At 44.6% G+C, this 15576-nt stretch overlaps 3 protein-coding genes across 3 annotated transcripts; 2 read left to right on the top strand and 1 right to left on the bottom strand.

The window, feature by feature from the left end:
- Positions 1-12469: 12469 nt before the first annotated feature.
- On the bottom strand, positions 12470-12844 carry PHALS_06414 (uncharacterized protein; the record flags this gene model as incomplete). Its single annotated transcript, XM_024719696.1, has 1 exon — positions 12470-12844. One exon carries the CDS (start codon positions 12842-12844, stop codon positions 12470-12472), a length of 375 nt encoding a protein of 124 aa, XP_024584969.1.
- Positions 12843-14666, top strand: PHALS_15160 (uncharacterized protein). Its single transcript, XM_036407215.1, has one exon. The coding sequence runs from the start codon at positions 14274-14276 to the stop codon at positions 14550-14552; it is 279 nt and encodes a 92-aa protein (XP_036263460.1). The 5' UTR covers positions 12843-14273; the 3' UTR covers positions 14553-14666.
- A 124-nt stretch (positions 14667-14790) lies between these two features.
- Positions 14791-15103, top strand: PHALS_06415 (uncharacterized protein; the record flags this gene model as incomplete). Its single annotated transcript, XM_024719698.1, has 2 exons — positions 14791-14932; positions 15000-15103. The coding sequence occupies 2 exons, from the start codon at positions 14791-14793 to the stop codon at positions 15101-15103; spliced, it is 246 nt and encodes an 81-aa protein (XP_024584971.1).
- Positions 15104-15576: the final 473 nt, after the last annotated feature.

Raw genomic sequence — 15576 nt, forward strand, 5'->3', positions numbered from 1 at the left:
AACCACCTCCACATCCTCAACGAGGTCACTCGTCATTGATTGTGTGCGCGGAGCGCGACGCTCGTGCTCATCGAGCCTAGAATGTACATCCCTCGGGTGCCGCGGACGCACTGTCCGACATTGTACCGCGTGCGGGAGACGAAGTTGGCTCTGCCCGCGTGCGCTGTCAGAACCAGCGAGACTTGGTGACTTCAGTGTCGTTGACACAGGGCTCATTGAGCACGGAAGTCGTTTTGTTCCAACGAACCAATTTGCAGTGTCTAGTGGACACGCAAGCCACCTGTTTGTGGTAGTAGAGCCAGTTCATCGATCTTGGCAAGTTGAGGCAATAATCAATTGGAACTGTAAATGTATTCAATCTTAATGGAGGAGAGTGTGACAGGGGTTACACGTACTTACACGTACCCTGGTAACAGGGGTGTGTGTTACACGGATGGGCATGGTGTGACTGCAAGCAAATAAGAATACGGTATGTGGTTGGATAGCCAGTAGTTATGCATGTATTTAGACATTAATATATATATAGAAAAATCTATACATTCAAAATTAGGCGGCTTTGCCGCAGATATAAATAAATAAATTCAGGTCTTGATTTAAACGGAAGCGTTAATTAGCCTTGGGTTAAGGCAATAATTACTCTTGGAGTAAGTGGATTGCGATCCGCTAAACTCGTACTCGTTCTAAGCATAGAACGAAAGGTCGGTGACCTAACTTACGCTTCCTCAAAGCGCAAAGCTAAGGCAGCCTCGCTGCAGAAACTGTCTATAAATTATAACCTATGACTAAGTGCAATCTTAGTTTTGTACAAATGTACAGAACTGTAGACGATACAATAGTACCAAAAGTAAAGGGTGTGTTCTACACTTCTATTACATCATCTCCACTATGATATGCACCATACAAGGGCTCGCTCCTTTTGTTTCGAAATATTGTGTAAAAGGGCCCAAACTAAGAGCAAACTCTGCGAACCGAATGAAGAGTGGAGTGGAGCTTTACACTCTACATTTTATCATGCCTTCTCCTCTAAGCATGCTCGAATCAGATTCCCTCAGTGCGCTAGTACAACCGGCACTGCAAATTTCCCAGTAAAGGCGGGGTTCGCGCGACCGAAGCGATTTAGTGTTTTCCGACGAGAACGGTCGAAGAGACTCTCTGAGTCCCTAACGAATATTTTAACCCTCATAAAGCAATACAAGGTCTATTCGTCTATTCGATTTTGACGGAGAAGGAGCTCACTAAGTTCAACCTTTACACGACATGAGTCATGTACACCGTAGTCTCTCTAACGGTAGAAGTATTGCAACACCTCCGCTTTGACTCACAATTGTAGCCAGCTTGTCATCACCAACGAGATGGATTTGGCGCGAGGGGCCTCGCTTGCTCCACTGCACTGCACTTCTAGTGTTGTCCACATCATCACGCTAAGATAACGGATTAAGTCGTCTGAAGCTGGTCTCCGCTCTTGTGTGGATCCCTTAAACCATTTTGCGTACGAACCATCTGCTCACATCAAGAGCAAAATGAGCATCAGAATGTTGCTTCATGAGTCACCAGCTTAGCACTCATGGGGAGTACCGCCTGCGCTTAGAGCAGCAGTTGGCGACACCCGTACCCACTACATGACATTTATAGTAGGTACTAGAAGCTGGTAAAAGTCCCGCTGAGTATTAGACATTGGCGAGGTAAGCGCGCCACCTCACCCGTCTTTAGGTGCTTCAAGCCGTTTCCAGCAAAGTAAATGTCCGCGTACAGCGACGTCTTATGCTTTCCTTCATAAATTAAAGCACGAAGCGGACGACGAGGTGACAAATCATCACATCGAGTTCCTGCTGTTGATAACTATCCTCGTGTACGAGACAGTTGTAACAGCTAGCAACCGATAGACTTATTTACCGAAAATTGGGGTTTGATGGAAAGTGCGTTTCGGCTGGTGACTCTGTTTCTTCTCTTATTGAGAAAAAGGCCGACAGTGCGCCAGGTGATAAGCGACAACGGCATCCAAACAGTCTTGCCGAATTGGGATCTTAAGTTCTCGTATGTCTTCCGATTCAAAGCGATATTATAGTTTGGTGTGGCTCTTGGCCAAATCATCGCATATCTTGCTTACGACACCCATTCTCATCAAGAGTTAGTCATTCATCTTGCCATGGCTGATATCAGCAAGTCGATTTGGTTGACAACCCCTTTCCTCACTAAGACTAAAGTTATTTGTGGCGGTTTCAAATGCACCGAGAAATTTATCAAAACATAAAGAACGGACTGAATATTGTAGTTGCATGTACTTCGTTATTGAAGCAAATATTATTAGTTTAAGCAACTCCCGCAATCTTTCCGTACAAGTTCTTCAGAGGATATTGCGAGTATATACGCATTGTGTCTGATCGTCTGCTTGTGAATATATGGACAGCATATTCATTCTGGCGCCAATAACCTCGAACAATGATCGCCATAGTTCCACCGTAAAGCCCGGATATCTTTTCAAAACAGCAGCTACTGACATATTAGCTAAACCTTATATCTAGAAACAGCTTGACTGTATCCTCACCGATCGCACTATTGCTGGCAGCAAAGAGATGAGCTATCTTGCTCAAATGACCCACAAAGACTATAATGCCGATATTACCGGACGCGTCAAATGGAAGATCCAAAGTAAGGGCACGGGCCAACATTCTACTGGCACCGACAGCATGGCGTATGCGACGAAAAATCAACACGTCGGCTCGTTTCAACTTGCGCACGTATGTGCTTACCCACTTCTTACAGCTCACCAAGGAGTTTCAAGGTGTCCATATAGTATACCTGCTGTAGCATAATGAGTGAAGTCTCTGTCGTGAAAGACACCTATACGCGAGTGCATTGTGGCCGGTGCTAAAATAAATTATGTCTTGGGATAAAGCATAGTGGCAAGGCGGTCTAGACGCACTTTGTGAAACGACATCTAACACATCCTGCGGCTGACTCGGACGATATGCGAAGTGCCTTATCAAATAATGACGTCACCATCGTGAAATGTAACCGCTCATAATATGGACGACGCGAAAGCGCATCCCCCACCATAATAATGACCCAGCTTATATCTACTCCAAAGTAGAATTGGCAAAAAGGACAGTTTTATGAAATTCTTCTCAGGAAATGTTATGACATCGTTTCTGTGCACAAGGGCTCACGGACTGTATATATTTTACACGTGTTCGAGCTTAGATACTGCTCCTTGAACTTCATGAGGACATACCTCATAACAAATATCCTCTTGCCATGACTATGTTACTATCCTATGAATGAATCGAACTAGCGAGTCTCAAACGCTACTGCACATTCAGGTAAATCGACATTTGTCTTGAGCATAGCGCAGCCTGCGGCAAAGGTGGAATCGTCACAGGCGACATGAAAACGACCAACTTGGATTTGAAAGAAATGCTTTATAAAAGCCATGAGGGTTTCTTTCACAGCTTAAAAATATGCCTATTTTGCTGCTCACCAACACCATTTGACACTATATAAGGCGATCGGTGAGATTCATGCCACCTCGCACTGTAGTTGTGCAGTTTGCTATTTATGTCATCACTCTATATCAAGTCGTTTTGGGACGTAGATCCCGATCAATCTACAACATTTGTATCTTAGCAAAATTGTACTGCAAGCTATGCTTTTCACTCAAACAAGTAGAAACGGTACTGTGTCGGTTGGTTAAGACGAACTAGTATATATTATTGAAATAGATTGTTTAAGTGCATAAAATAGAGAACTGTTGGCAAGTGCTCTAGTTGTTTTCCACACCCAACATCGCGCAATCCGCACGCCATCAGTCAAATACATCGATAAAGTTTTACGCATAGCTTGATGGGGTCTTAAAGGCTGTGCCACAAGACGATTGAGTCCGCTGGTTTATAAAATGGCTCTAGCAGTACAATTATCCACTATTTGAGCATTCCCCTCCAGGTGATCACCACAATGAAAGAAAAACGCTGTCTCTCATCAGCAATTGATAGTAAACATCAGCTAGGTCGAGAGAGTTTAAGAGCGTTCAGCCGACGATATGATTTACACCTCATCTTTTAAGGAATCCGTATTTGTGCTGAAAATATAAGCATCAACAATTCTTTTTCTTGCTGCTCGAGGTTTTGACGCTATGTGCCGACTTTAATGATTTACTGCATCTCGCCGAAGCCGCCGCGCGCTTTGCACCGAAAAAGTCGTTAGTGACGCTGTACTATTTTTTTGGTAACGGCAGTTTTACTCACTCTGTATCCTGTGCCTGTGTTCGGTGACAGAATCATCCATAATGGCTGATGAGCCAAGTTTTATCTCCAGAACCAGCGATACCAATTCAATGACCTTACCGTCCTGTGATTACTTGCACATATCCCGAGCAAAATGATTGTTTCCAGTCTACAAATTTTCTGCTGCTGTTATCGTGGGGTGACTCTATAACCCCCCTTTGGATATTCCGGTCGCCTCAATTTTACGATTCAATGGCCTTTCTAACCATTTCCTCGTGGACCCTCACTACTCCGCACGATGGACCCGTACGTACCGTCACATCGTGACTCAAACGATTTATTCCTTTGAGCCACAGCACCTGCTTTTCTACTTGTGACTTGTCATTGCCCTCCAGCTTCGGCTCCAGCTCCCCCGGTCCGGTCCAGGCTACCAAGATATCCATTCACTTCCAATATCCGCCGAAATGGCACAGACCCTCCCCAGCTTATTGCTGTTCTCAACCGTCCCTTCAGAGGAACAGCTTGGGGTCCGAATACACAGTCGTCCTCTACTATCCTGATAAAGAGACGGTCTGGAAACCAAGCTTTATAATTGCACTTGTCTGTAGAATTATGATACCGCGGCTTTTTGCCACTTTTGCCTCCCAAGCGCATCTTGCAACACCAGAGCTATCAATTTCAGACAATGCCACGAGAAATTCGAAGCTACCGAAACTTCGTGCTGGCGTCAAAAGCGCAACTGCTTTTTGGTAAATATGATTTTATGACTCAGCAAAATCTTACCAAGTAAGAAGTACCAGGCGCCAACATTTATCGACCCATGAACAATCCATGGCTCGTGGAATCCTGACCACATCATAATAATGTATTTATCGCACCACAAATCCAAGTATAGAATGGGACCGCTTACCACGCCGTCGACGCTCACAAGTTTCACGTGAGAACCGACATAACAACAGTCCGCGTCATACGACTCACGGATACCATTTCCGTCTTAAGCGCGTTTGATGCCTTCGCGCACTTTCTAATGTTTCTGATAGTCTCGCGTTGTATAGAATTGCACGAAGCTCCTGGATCGATGAGCTCAATTGCTCTGACTAAAACAGTAATGAGTTACAATGAAAGTCAATCCTATCCCAGTAGGCCACCCTGTGGCTGCTTACAATTGATGATTTTCTGTGAGGGACTCGTCAGCTACCGTTGGGTGGGGCAAGCCTAGAGCCTTCGTATATCTCAGTCGGAAGCGAAGGAAGCGAACGATGCGCGAATGTTTTATACTATCGTAGATTCGATATCTGCGAGTACCACAAAGCTGATCAGCTTTTTAAAGTCCGATTCTTTCTCCTTAACATGGCTGAGGCCCATCTCTTCTCGTGCGGTCATAGATCGTCATTTACCTGTAATCTATCCTGGCGTTGCGGAACAGAAGTTGTATCCTGTATTTGATAGAGAAGCCCACCTTTTCCTTGAAAAAGTAGGGCAGAATCGAAAGGTTTCGGTGCGAGCCACATTTGTCCGCAGACCCTCTATTAAGAAGGTAGCCGTTACTGCCTCCGAAAAATGATCTGCCGCATTAGCGACGATGAGAGTTCATTATACTACAAATAGCCCTCTATTTCCCGCCTTCCTTTACAGGCGCTCAAGATCTTTTAGAGCACTCAATCTGGTCAGCAGTTTATCTCGGTTTGCCTGGTCAGGCGGTAGAACACCCACGGTATCTGTCGCTTCAAACCCCCCCACATTGGGAGCACCCCTTTGATTAGGTATTGTACAACAGTGCTCATCCTTTCACACACCTTCGAATTTAAGATATCACATGCCCGACACACTTTGGCTCCGTATGGCGATTTCAGCTCCCTAGAAAATGCACCTCTTCGTCTCACCCTTCCAAGGCTTGAACGAGCAGCACCAGCAGCCCCACTTTGTGTACTGCTTGCAACCCCCGCCAGCGCTTACGTATGGTGGACCAAAACTGCAATTTGGTAGCGCATTTTCAGTGATGAATTGTCGACTAAAGCCCTTTGACAACCGGTTCACCGAAACATAGTTTTTAAGCTGATCTTTGTATCCTGAAGACAGGTTTTTGGACATTTTATGTCTCATTCCCGCAGATGATACAGTCTTTGACGACTCGGTCGTGAAAATGAATATAAGCGCTATCGATGGGGATCTTATGTACTTCGCATGGCACCTTGCACAAAAACGTTTTGCTTCAGATCCCGCATTAATTATATACTCTCCTATCTAAAGCGGAAAGGAAAACATCAACCGTAACTTGATGTCTAGTTAGCTCTGCTATTTTAAGAGTATACATATCGAAATATAAATGCTACGTAGACTATATTACATTGATACAATTTTATCATATCGCATAATAAAGCCGTCTACCACCACTAACGTGCGGATTGCAGCCCACATGTCCAACAAACTTTGCTTTACGATGTTCCATTAGCTTTCAGAAACATCGCTTGTCAAAAAATTACAATCGCACGAACATGTAATGTTATTTCTATACAATTTTTCATTTGTATTTCTATCATTTGTTTGTATGTGTAAGGTGAACACACTCAAAAGCATATAACGTATTCTTTTCCACACCTTCCTCGCCAAGATGCGAACCCAGCTTAGACTTACACATATTTTGTCAATCTTTCAAAAGATTTAAGCGCCGAGCTCCCACGGCGCCAAGAGGTTTACTTCACTCCGTGTCCTCTAAGCGCCTTTTTCTGAAATTACCAGCGCGTCGGAAGTCGTACATTAAACACCTCATGACTTGGCTAGTCTCTCAGAAAGGCGCAGTCCTTGTGATCAACAACATGTAAGCCATACTAGGTCAGAAGCACAAACTTCCGAATGAGAGCAGTAGCAGCATCTATTTTAGTCCTGACCAGGCATCTCCGCCTTCATTTGGCGATATATTGACGAGCATTTCATTGATGACGAGGCGTTCTCTGTGCTCTGTCTTCTCTTTCCTAATTAACAAGCTCTGTACCTGCTACCTACGGCAAAAGTGTCGCAAATCTAGCCGCCAAGACTCACGACGACTTTAAGTCCAATACGAAAACGAACTAAACGTGTGTCAACCATACCGGCTTGACCATTTATACGCACAAGGTTGCAACGACTCTTGCCAGTTCAATCACGTTGCACGTAATTTTTTCAATTCAGCTGAAGCTGGTCTTGACACTGAAAACAATTTCTTACACACCTATGCATGCGGGTCTTTCGCTCAGACCGAGGGCAAAACAAGCGCCATTGAAAGCCATCCAACAGTTTCTTAATTCCAGGAATCACGACTTCTTAACATAACTGCCTGAGCTTAGGATGTCAGTGGTTAGGCAAATTCGTACAGTTTAGTAATCATAATGCCAAAACTAATGTTCGATATGCGTACTGAGCGAGAAAATCGCTTTGTTTCTCCCGTCTTCCAATCTCGCAAACCAGCTCCAATAAAGCGGACGCCGTCATTCAGAGCTTGAAGCTGCGATTTTTATGCACGACATCAACATCAAGATGAAAGCTCGTCATCCGATGATTGCTGATATATGCCCAGTTTGTCTCCATGATCCAATTGAACTAGTGACTGACCAAAGTTTGTAGTTATCACAAGGTCAGTGACCGCCCGCTCATGGAAAACGCGATGCGACGGGTGACTTTGCGTCTTCATCAAAGGAAATATATGAGTACAACTATTTCTTTCACTTTCCTGGTTTGCATAATATACTCACACCTAGAATATCCTCTCCTACACTTATAAGATGGATCAACGGGTCTCAAGGAAAGTGCGTCCATCGCGACCGATGCTGCAAAAGCAGTTTTTGGTGCGATTCTCACGATGCTTTCGGACGAGAGTGGCTGCAGTGGTTTTCAATTTCTGATCGATACCACCGTCCTTGACTGAAGCTTTTTCCAAGAACGAAATGCTCACTACCTTCGTCTCTTCATGCACAATACACGTACGCCGTGCACTCTTTTAATGACATACAGGGTGATGACACCTCCTCCATAAAACTCACGACGATAGCCAACTTATCGTCACCGACGAGATAAAAAAGCTCAGCTTGCTTTGCTGCAAGCGCAAAAGTCACGCCGATTTTCGCTCCAATCATCACGCCGAGATGATTGTTTGAATTGCTTAAAGCTGCCCGCCACGCCGGTGCGTACCCTTGATACAACAATATATGCGGGCTTTTCGTTCACATCAAAAGTGAAACGAGTCTCATTAATTCGGTGTGCAAGCACTTCAGCTACACACAAGCCACCACTACCCGGGTGTATCGCCTGCAATATCAGCAGAGGCGGCGGAGGAAACTCTCACCCACTATGCGGGATGTACATTGGGTACCAGAAGCTGGCAAGCCGCTTCTCATCATAGTCAATTTGCGCACTCAATCTGTAAAACACTATAGTTCACCCATTATAAAGCGCTACAAGCCAGATTTATTATGGCGAAAGTCTCTTGAAAGCGTCGTCTCATGCTTCACTTCAAAATGTCTAGATAACGAAGCAAACGTCGAGGTGACATTTGCCGTATTTTTCTTTCTATTTACATCCCCGCTCGGCTCAATAGAATTAGCTGTAATGACGGTCTTATTACCGTAAAATCGGTCGTATCTCATTAAAGCGAAGCGCTATGCAACGGGTGCCCCTTATCGATGCAAAGTGTGCGCTAGATGGTAAGGGGTAGCGGCTTTAAAGCGATTTATATAAGTGGAACATTATATTCTCATTAGATCTGGAAGTGATGGTGTGCAAGTGACAAACATAGTACCCGCCGGCCCATCAAAGATTTGCATGAAATTGCATAACCTTTGATCATAGAGCAGCGCCAGTAAAGGTCGATCCATCCGCGACTGGCTCTCGTGATCTCTCTCGGTTGTCATTCATTGTTAGTGACTCTTGCAAAGTGTTTTTTCGGTGCAAACGAAGGACCAGTTCTAAGTTGTTATGTCGGTAAATACGGCGTTCATGCAGACCCAGAAAATGTCAAAGTAATCGTGGAGTGGCCAACGCTACGGTATCAAAAGGATCTGAGAAGGCGGCACATTGATTTCTTACGTGCACCTGTCATTTAGATGACTTAGAAATTGGAATAGCTCTCTGAGCTTTGCCATTGCACTGCTTACCTGGAGGCTCCAATAACGCTCAAACGGCCTTACAAGAGGGTGACTCATCTTCAACCAATGGTGGAGACGCTTATCAGTTGCCTTCACATCCGACCGGTCCATAACCTGGGATCTTTACGTGATCGCAGTATGATGCTGGCAACAACTTATATCTTCTTTAAATCAACCGAGAACGGTTGATGTAGCATGGTTGCAAATGTTTTTTAAAGACCACAGACACTATCAATGTAGTCATTTCAAATGCCTTTCCGCACAACGTATTCATTGTGTTTTGCATGCGTCTAACATCGGCGTGCTACTTTTATTTGTTTCAACTTTGGTTCGAAGTGTCACGCGCCCTGCGCATGACGCTTAACCTTAGCAAGATAAGTACTGCTTTGCAACGAAGTACAACCAGACTGGAATAGGTAAGTCGGTCCTGGTCTGTGGCCTCTCAGTTAACTATATCCATAGTCTACACATGGCGGTCAACCACTTTGAAAAACTCAATAATCATTAAAAATCAGACAAAGCTTGTAGAGGCATGTGCTGTGACAGTCAACGCAAACCCAACAAGTGAGATAGCATGCTTCGGAACCGCGTCTCATCATTTTGGAGCCTACCCCCACACGCAATTTATGCAATCTGGTGGTAAATTTACGGAGATATATCACATTTTTCTGCATTTGGGGTCCCCATCTCGAGGTAAAATTAACGCTGGTATCATTTGAGTCTGTGCTGGTGTACAGTAAGCCTTGGGATAGAAGATAGCAATACAAATGTACAGCCGCGTGCTTTAGTAAAGCAGCATCTGCGTCTAAAACTTCCTTGCTTTCCAAAGCTCCCAGATGCGCAACATATATTGCGCCTGACCTGTACGCTATGCGTACCATATTATCCATTGACGACGTCACCATTTCAAAGTGCGACACTCTATATCAAATGCGACACTCTATATCAGGGCGGTGGTCGCCACCTCATTAAAATAACCCCGCTTATTCCTTATCTCAATGGTATGCTCGGCAAAGAAGGGATAATATCTTAGCAACTATACACTGCATTAGCACAAAATACTCAGTGCAACGCAATAAATGCATCAAATAAAACTATATTCTTATGCATAGCATATGAATACAACCTGCGATTCTCTATGGGAAATGTGGAGATAACGTCGCGATGTGCAACGACGCATGACCTATATAGATGACAAACGGCTAAATAGTGCATTCGAAATTGACAAAGGCATTCTTCATTGCAAGTAGCTCCTTGTGTAGTCATCCATATCGAGTATTAAACGCAATCACACAATCGTACATATCGGCATCCACTAGGGTAAAGTATAGCGTATGGCAAAGGCTGAAGCGTCTTAGATGGTAATGAATGAACTACCCGGATTTATGAGAGACGAAGTTGGGGCACATCAAGCTGTTCTTGCATCCTTAAAATCTGATTCTTCTAACGTATTGCAGCACCTTTCAATAATCTCAAAGAGGGAATTGTAAGCGACCGCGTCATGTCGACATGATTTGCACTAACCTTGTAAGTAGTTCCCCGGTCAAGCAATTGTCTGTTCTTTGAACTGAGGTCCCAGCCAACCTATGATGGTCTTGATCCTTGCTAGATCTGCATGCAAGCACTTCTCCCCACTGAAACACCCCCAAAAAAATGTTTGCGACTGCATATGATCGTATGACGCTGATCGTTGGCACCGGGGTAAATTGTTTACCAGTCTGCAATATATGTTTATGTTTTTTCGCTTTATATGTTCTATATGTAGTTTGATAGAATAGCCTAGGCAAGGTATGGCTTTATACATGATCCTTCGTAAAAGCAGTTCTGTTGTTCTTTTCTTCCTCTTCGTGTTTTACATGGGAAAAAGCGTCAATGACTTTAAACTTCGTCTTGGGGAAGGCCACTGTTATGTGGCACAATATTTGGCCCCAACAATGTCAAATTTCAGCATACCTTTTTTGTATGCAGCGAAGCATCCATGGTGGGTCTCTTGCTACACATCGTCATATTCCATCGAAATATGATAAAAGGCTATGTAGAATCCTTGAATATATTCGACCCATTCCTCGTACTCATTAATCTAAAGTGGCTTCATGAATAACGATTTATGATGAATGATAAGACAACCTTCTCTTTGGGTAGCCATTGTGCTGCTTCGGCGACTTCATCGTCGTGCGAAAATTCTAAATCCCGAGTGATCATGCTCTAGCTGCATGAAAGCCTCTGCCAGAGGTAGTGAGAGGAGACTTACAACGCTAATTTTGTCTCGAACACTCCGTAAACATTTGAATAGTGCATCTCGTCAGAAACAAGTTGGACCTCACTGATCTGCACGTCGAGTTGCCAATCTGTAGAGCCGACTCAGTTGTACCATCACATCGTGACTAAGTTGACCTGACCCCTATTAACTTCAGACTTATTGGAAAAGCTCAAGATTATTCATCAACCGTCAAGAAAGGTAAGAAATTAGCAGACTTCGCTTTGGAGCAGAGAGCTGATATCACCGCTTTGATGTCAGACCCTAAGCCCAAAACAAATAATACTTTACAGAGTGAATTATGACAGCAGCATTACGTCAATGATTCAAAAGTGGTAATAACTCGATTGATTATTATGTTTAGTTTTACAATCTCGGCCTGAGGCCAGTGAGCTGTTGTCTCCTGTGGTAGGTTCAATGAAGATAGAAGCTACTGGGTGTCACAATCTCTTGTGCTGGAGCCGATGAAGTTAAAGCGCAGCTGTTTGTCTCGGAAGAGGGAATAAATATGTCATTTCAGATCTTCCCGTGTTAGGGAAGCCTGTATACTTCATGTGAGGGCCCATCATTTCGCGCACCTTCTAGTTTGGCGATCGACGCGCTATTGCTCAGTTCGAAGCATGGTTGACGTTACGGCCATCTAATCGCTGCAAGCAGTTATCTGAAACGACTCTCTGGGGGGTCAACAACACTTGCGCTAGTGTTGACGCCAGCGGAATTCGACGTGGTTTGGTGAAGTTCTGCTGCGAAACTAAGTAATAAGTAATATCCGATGTATACGAACTTCATGCCATTTACGTATAGATCTTGAGGGCAGGTCTGCCAGTCACCAATCGATTTAAGAAAAATCAACGCCCAGTAGAATCTCGCTCTCACTAGGCTTGTGAGAAAGCGTTTATTTTGACGAAGACGCATCGCTGGAAATATGTCACCAAGGCTATGACGAGCGATCGAAGACGCGGAATGTCATCGAGTGGTGGTGATTCCACAAGAAGTGAAATGACAATACACATGCCTTTGAGCACCCACAACACTGGAGGATCCATGGGTGATAAGCTACGTTCGTCACTCGTATTGATACAAAAGATGTGAAGATTCGAGACATTATCGGACTGGTAGAAGCGCACAGCTTTCTCATGTGTCATCGGCTTTCTCACTGAAGGCTTAAGCTGCACATCTGAGAGTTCACGCAGAGCCGACCTAGTATTTATTGCGGCAAGTACCTCTACGCCCACGCAGAAACTGTCCATCTGCTTACTTGTGCGATGGACGTAGCTGTAAGCCCGACGGATCGTGGAGCGTGTAGTTGTCGCTAGTCACCTTCGTTACCCCAAACGGTCATAAGAAGCGCAGCGTGAGCTTGTTTATGCTGAGTTTAACATCTACAGAAATTTACAATACCAGCAGTCGCCAAGAGCATTTAGCATTTGGACTGTACATATGGCCGTGCGCTTGCAGCCATTCTTGTCGCTGTATTTCTTTTCGCTGCGTCCTACATCGCGTCTTGAGCATAATAGGAACTGCTTGCCACTGTAAAATAAAGTCGGAGAAGACTGCATAGTCGATTAATTGACGTACTTGATTTGTTATCAAGCTCGCAAAATTCCATTCAGATCGTAGCTACTGCAAGGTTACGGTACGAACTAGTCAATCTTCAACTGGTAATGCGACACCCACTGCATACCCAGAATGCACCAAAACACATAGTATATCTTAATCACGAAAACATTGTCACTGCTTCAAAATCCTTCAAACTTAAACGGCAATATCAGCTCAAGCCGCGTGACGCTGCGACATCTCTATCGTCTATTTGAAAGCAATCGTTCCTGGACTGTTGCTAGCAACAAAATCCGGTGAAACTATGGTCAAACATGCCGCGCATAGAAAGGTTTTGGCTGCTTATGAAATCAGAAGCGCGCGAAATGGTTACCGGGCTACGGTAACGTAAAGCATGACGATGACTTATGTCGAGTTTCCCGGCCTGATGGTAGCATTGAAGTGTGCATGGAGTACGGGACGGCTCACAGGATAAATTGCCACCGTGGAATCCGGACCTTCATTCTAGGACGACCCGCATCTACTGACTCTCACCGATTTTGGTTGGTTAGCGCTCGTAACAGCGGAGTGCTGTATGATGACCGGGTTATAGAATATAGAGAACGACCGACCTCAAGCCCAGTGTGATTAAAGACTTTGGCGGATGTTCGACGCATTGGCAGCGTCGATCTTTATATGCTGTGTGCATCTCCAGCAAATACTGGGTGGGTATATGATGCCGTCACAACATAGTCAACGCGTATCGCAACGGCGAGCGTCTCGTGAAGCGTGGATAGCGATGCCCTCATAAGGCAGTATCCCCTCTGACTTCGCCCATGTCAGCCATGACAGCACGGACCAGGAGGCATGTCTACAGATTTGTGTCGTATACATAAGACACGAAGTGCCGCGTCTCTTGGACATTGTCGCGCATACTTAATACGTAGCCAAAGGGCCAAGAAGGCCTCGCAATAACGGAAACTATCCCGAGGCGGCTTGAACGCTAGTCGCAAATGAGTGAGAAAAATGTTGCTTTCGACGACCAACTTGTCGAGGGTTCTTTCCTTTGCCTTCCCTAACAGCGACCCGAGGAGAAAATAAACCTTTGCAGACGGTGTCTAGGACGACCTTAAGGTAATTGTGATGCTAAACTATCTGACCTTGAGCTCAGGTGATGTCAATCTTTGCGGAAACCAATATTGCGGGCATCACCATTTTGTCGACGTCATCTCTAAAGTTACGTTAATGGGTCGACGCTCGGCACATTGCAACGGAGAGCTCGCACTAAAATATTTTGTGTCGCTAAACGTTTCTGGACAGGCATTGTTGGGCTCAGCAGCAACATTGTTGCCAGATGATGAAAGTAAGCTCGAGGAAAGCAGCATGAGCAAGGTCTTTGTCTACATCAAACATGGTCTTTGAATGGACTACGAAGACTAACCAGATGTATCTAGCGAGATATATCAAAGACGTTACTATAAGTTTTATCCGTTAGCTATCCCAAAGAGGAATACACAAGAATAGACCGAGTAGCTGTTTAAATGCGCTGGTGAGACACCTCCACGAGTGTTACAACTAGGCGTCTGCGGGGAGCCATTGCCGCTCATTTAAATTTATTCCTTTAAACGTTCGGCCCTTTAAAAGCAGAAATTCACTTTAGATGAAGAGTCTCATCGCCGGACGTGGTTTGCATCAATTGCAACGCCAGCGTCTTGGTATAGCGAGTGTCGTCGACAACGTCGCTGTTGTCTCCGCTATCGATCAGACGTCCTCTCTAATGTTCTTGTCCATACTTATGTTGCGTAAGTGCTTGAGGGTGATATAGTGAGTCTCTTCATTACATACGTAGGCTGATTGCTCGATAAGTAGGTGCGGTCACCATGAGCTTTGTTGCTGTCATCCTTTTGGCTGGTAAATGGCAATCCAGTCCAAATTTTAAGCAGCTAGATGATGATGGACAACTAAGCAGCTAGATCTTTCGCATTGGTCTGGAGATATAATCAGAGTTGAAACTTCCAGAATCTAAAGCTTCAGTCGATCTGTGTGCCTTCTCAACAATCCTGTGTTCTTGAGTATCGCAGTGAATACCTATCCCGTTACATAGGTAGCTATGACTCAACCACGCACATAGATTGTGTTCTTGTAACGGGATTTCACGTTGACCTGGTAAGAATGGTGTGGGTCACACAAGATGGTGTGACCACACAATGTTGTGGCTACGCTTGAACAATAGTCAGTACGTGGCTGGAACAGCCAGTAGTTGTACATTAAATCTAATTCAGTCTAACCACATAGCTAGAAAAGCCTATATATTTAGATATAGGCTGTAACGGGGTTACCTGTAATCTGGTAACAGGTGTGTGTGTGTCACACGAGATGGGCATGATGTAACTGCACCCAAACAAGAATACGGTATGTGGCTAGGTAGCCAGTAGTTATGCATGTA

The sequence above is a fragment of the Plasmopara halstedii genome, assembly GCF_900000015.1.
Source record: "Plasmopara halstedii genome assembly, contig: Scaffold_2956, whole genome shotgun sequence".
Lineage (NCBI taxonomy): Eukaryota > Oomycota > Peronosporomycetes > Peronosporales > Peronosporaceae > Plasmopara > Plasmopara halstedii.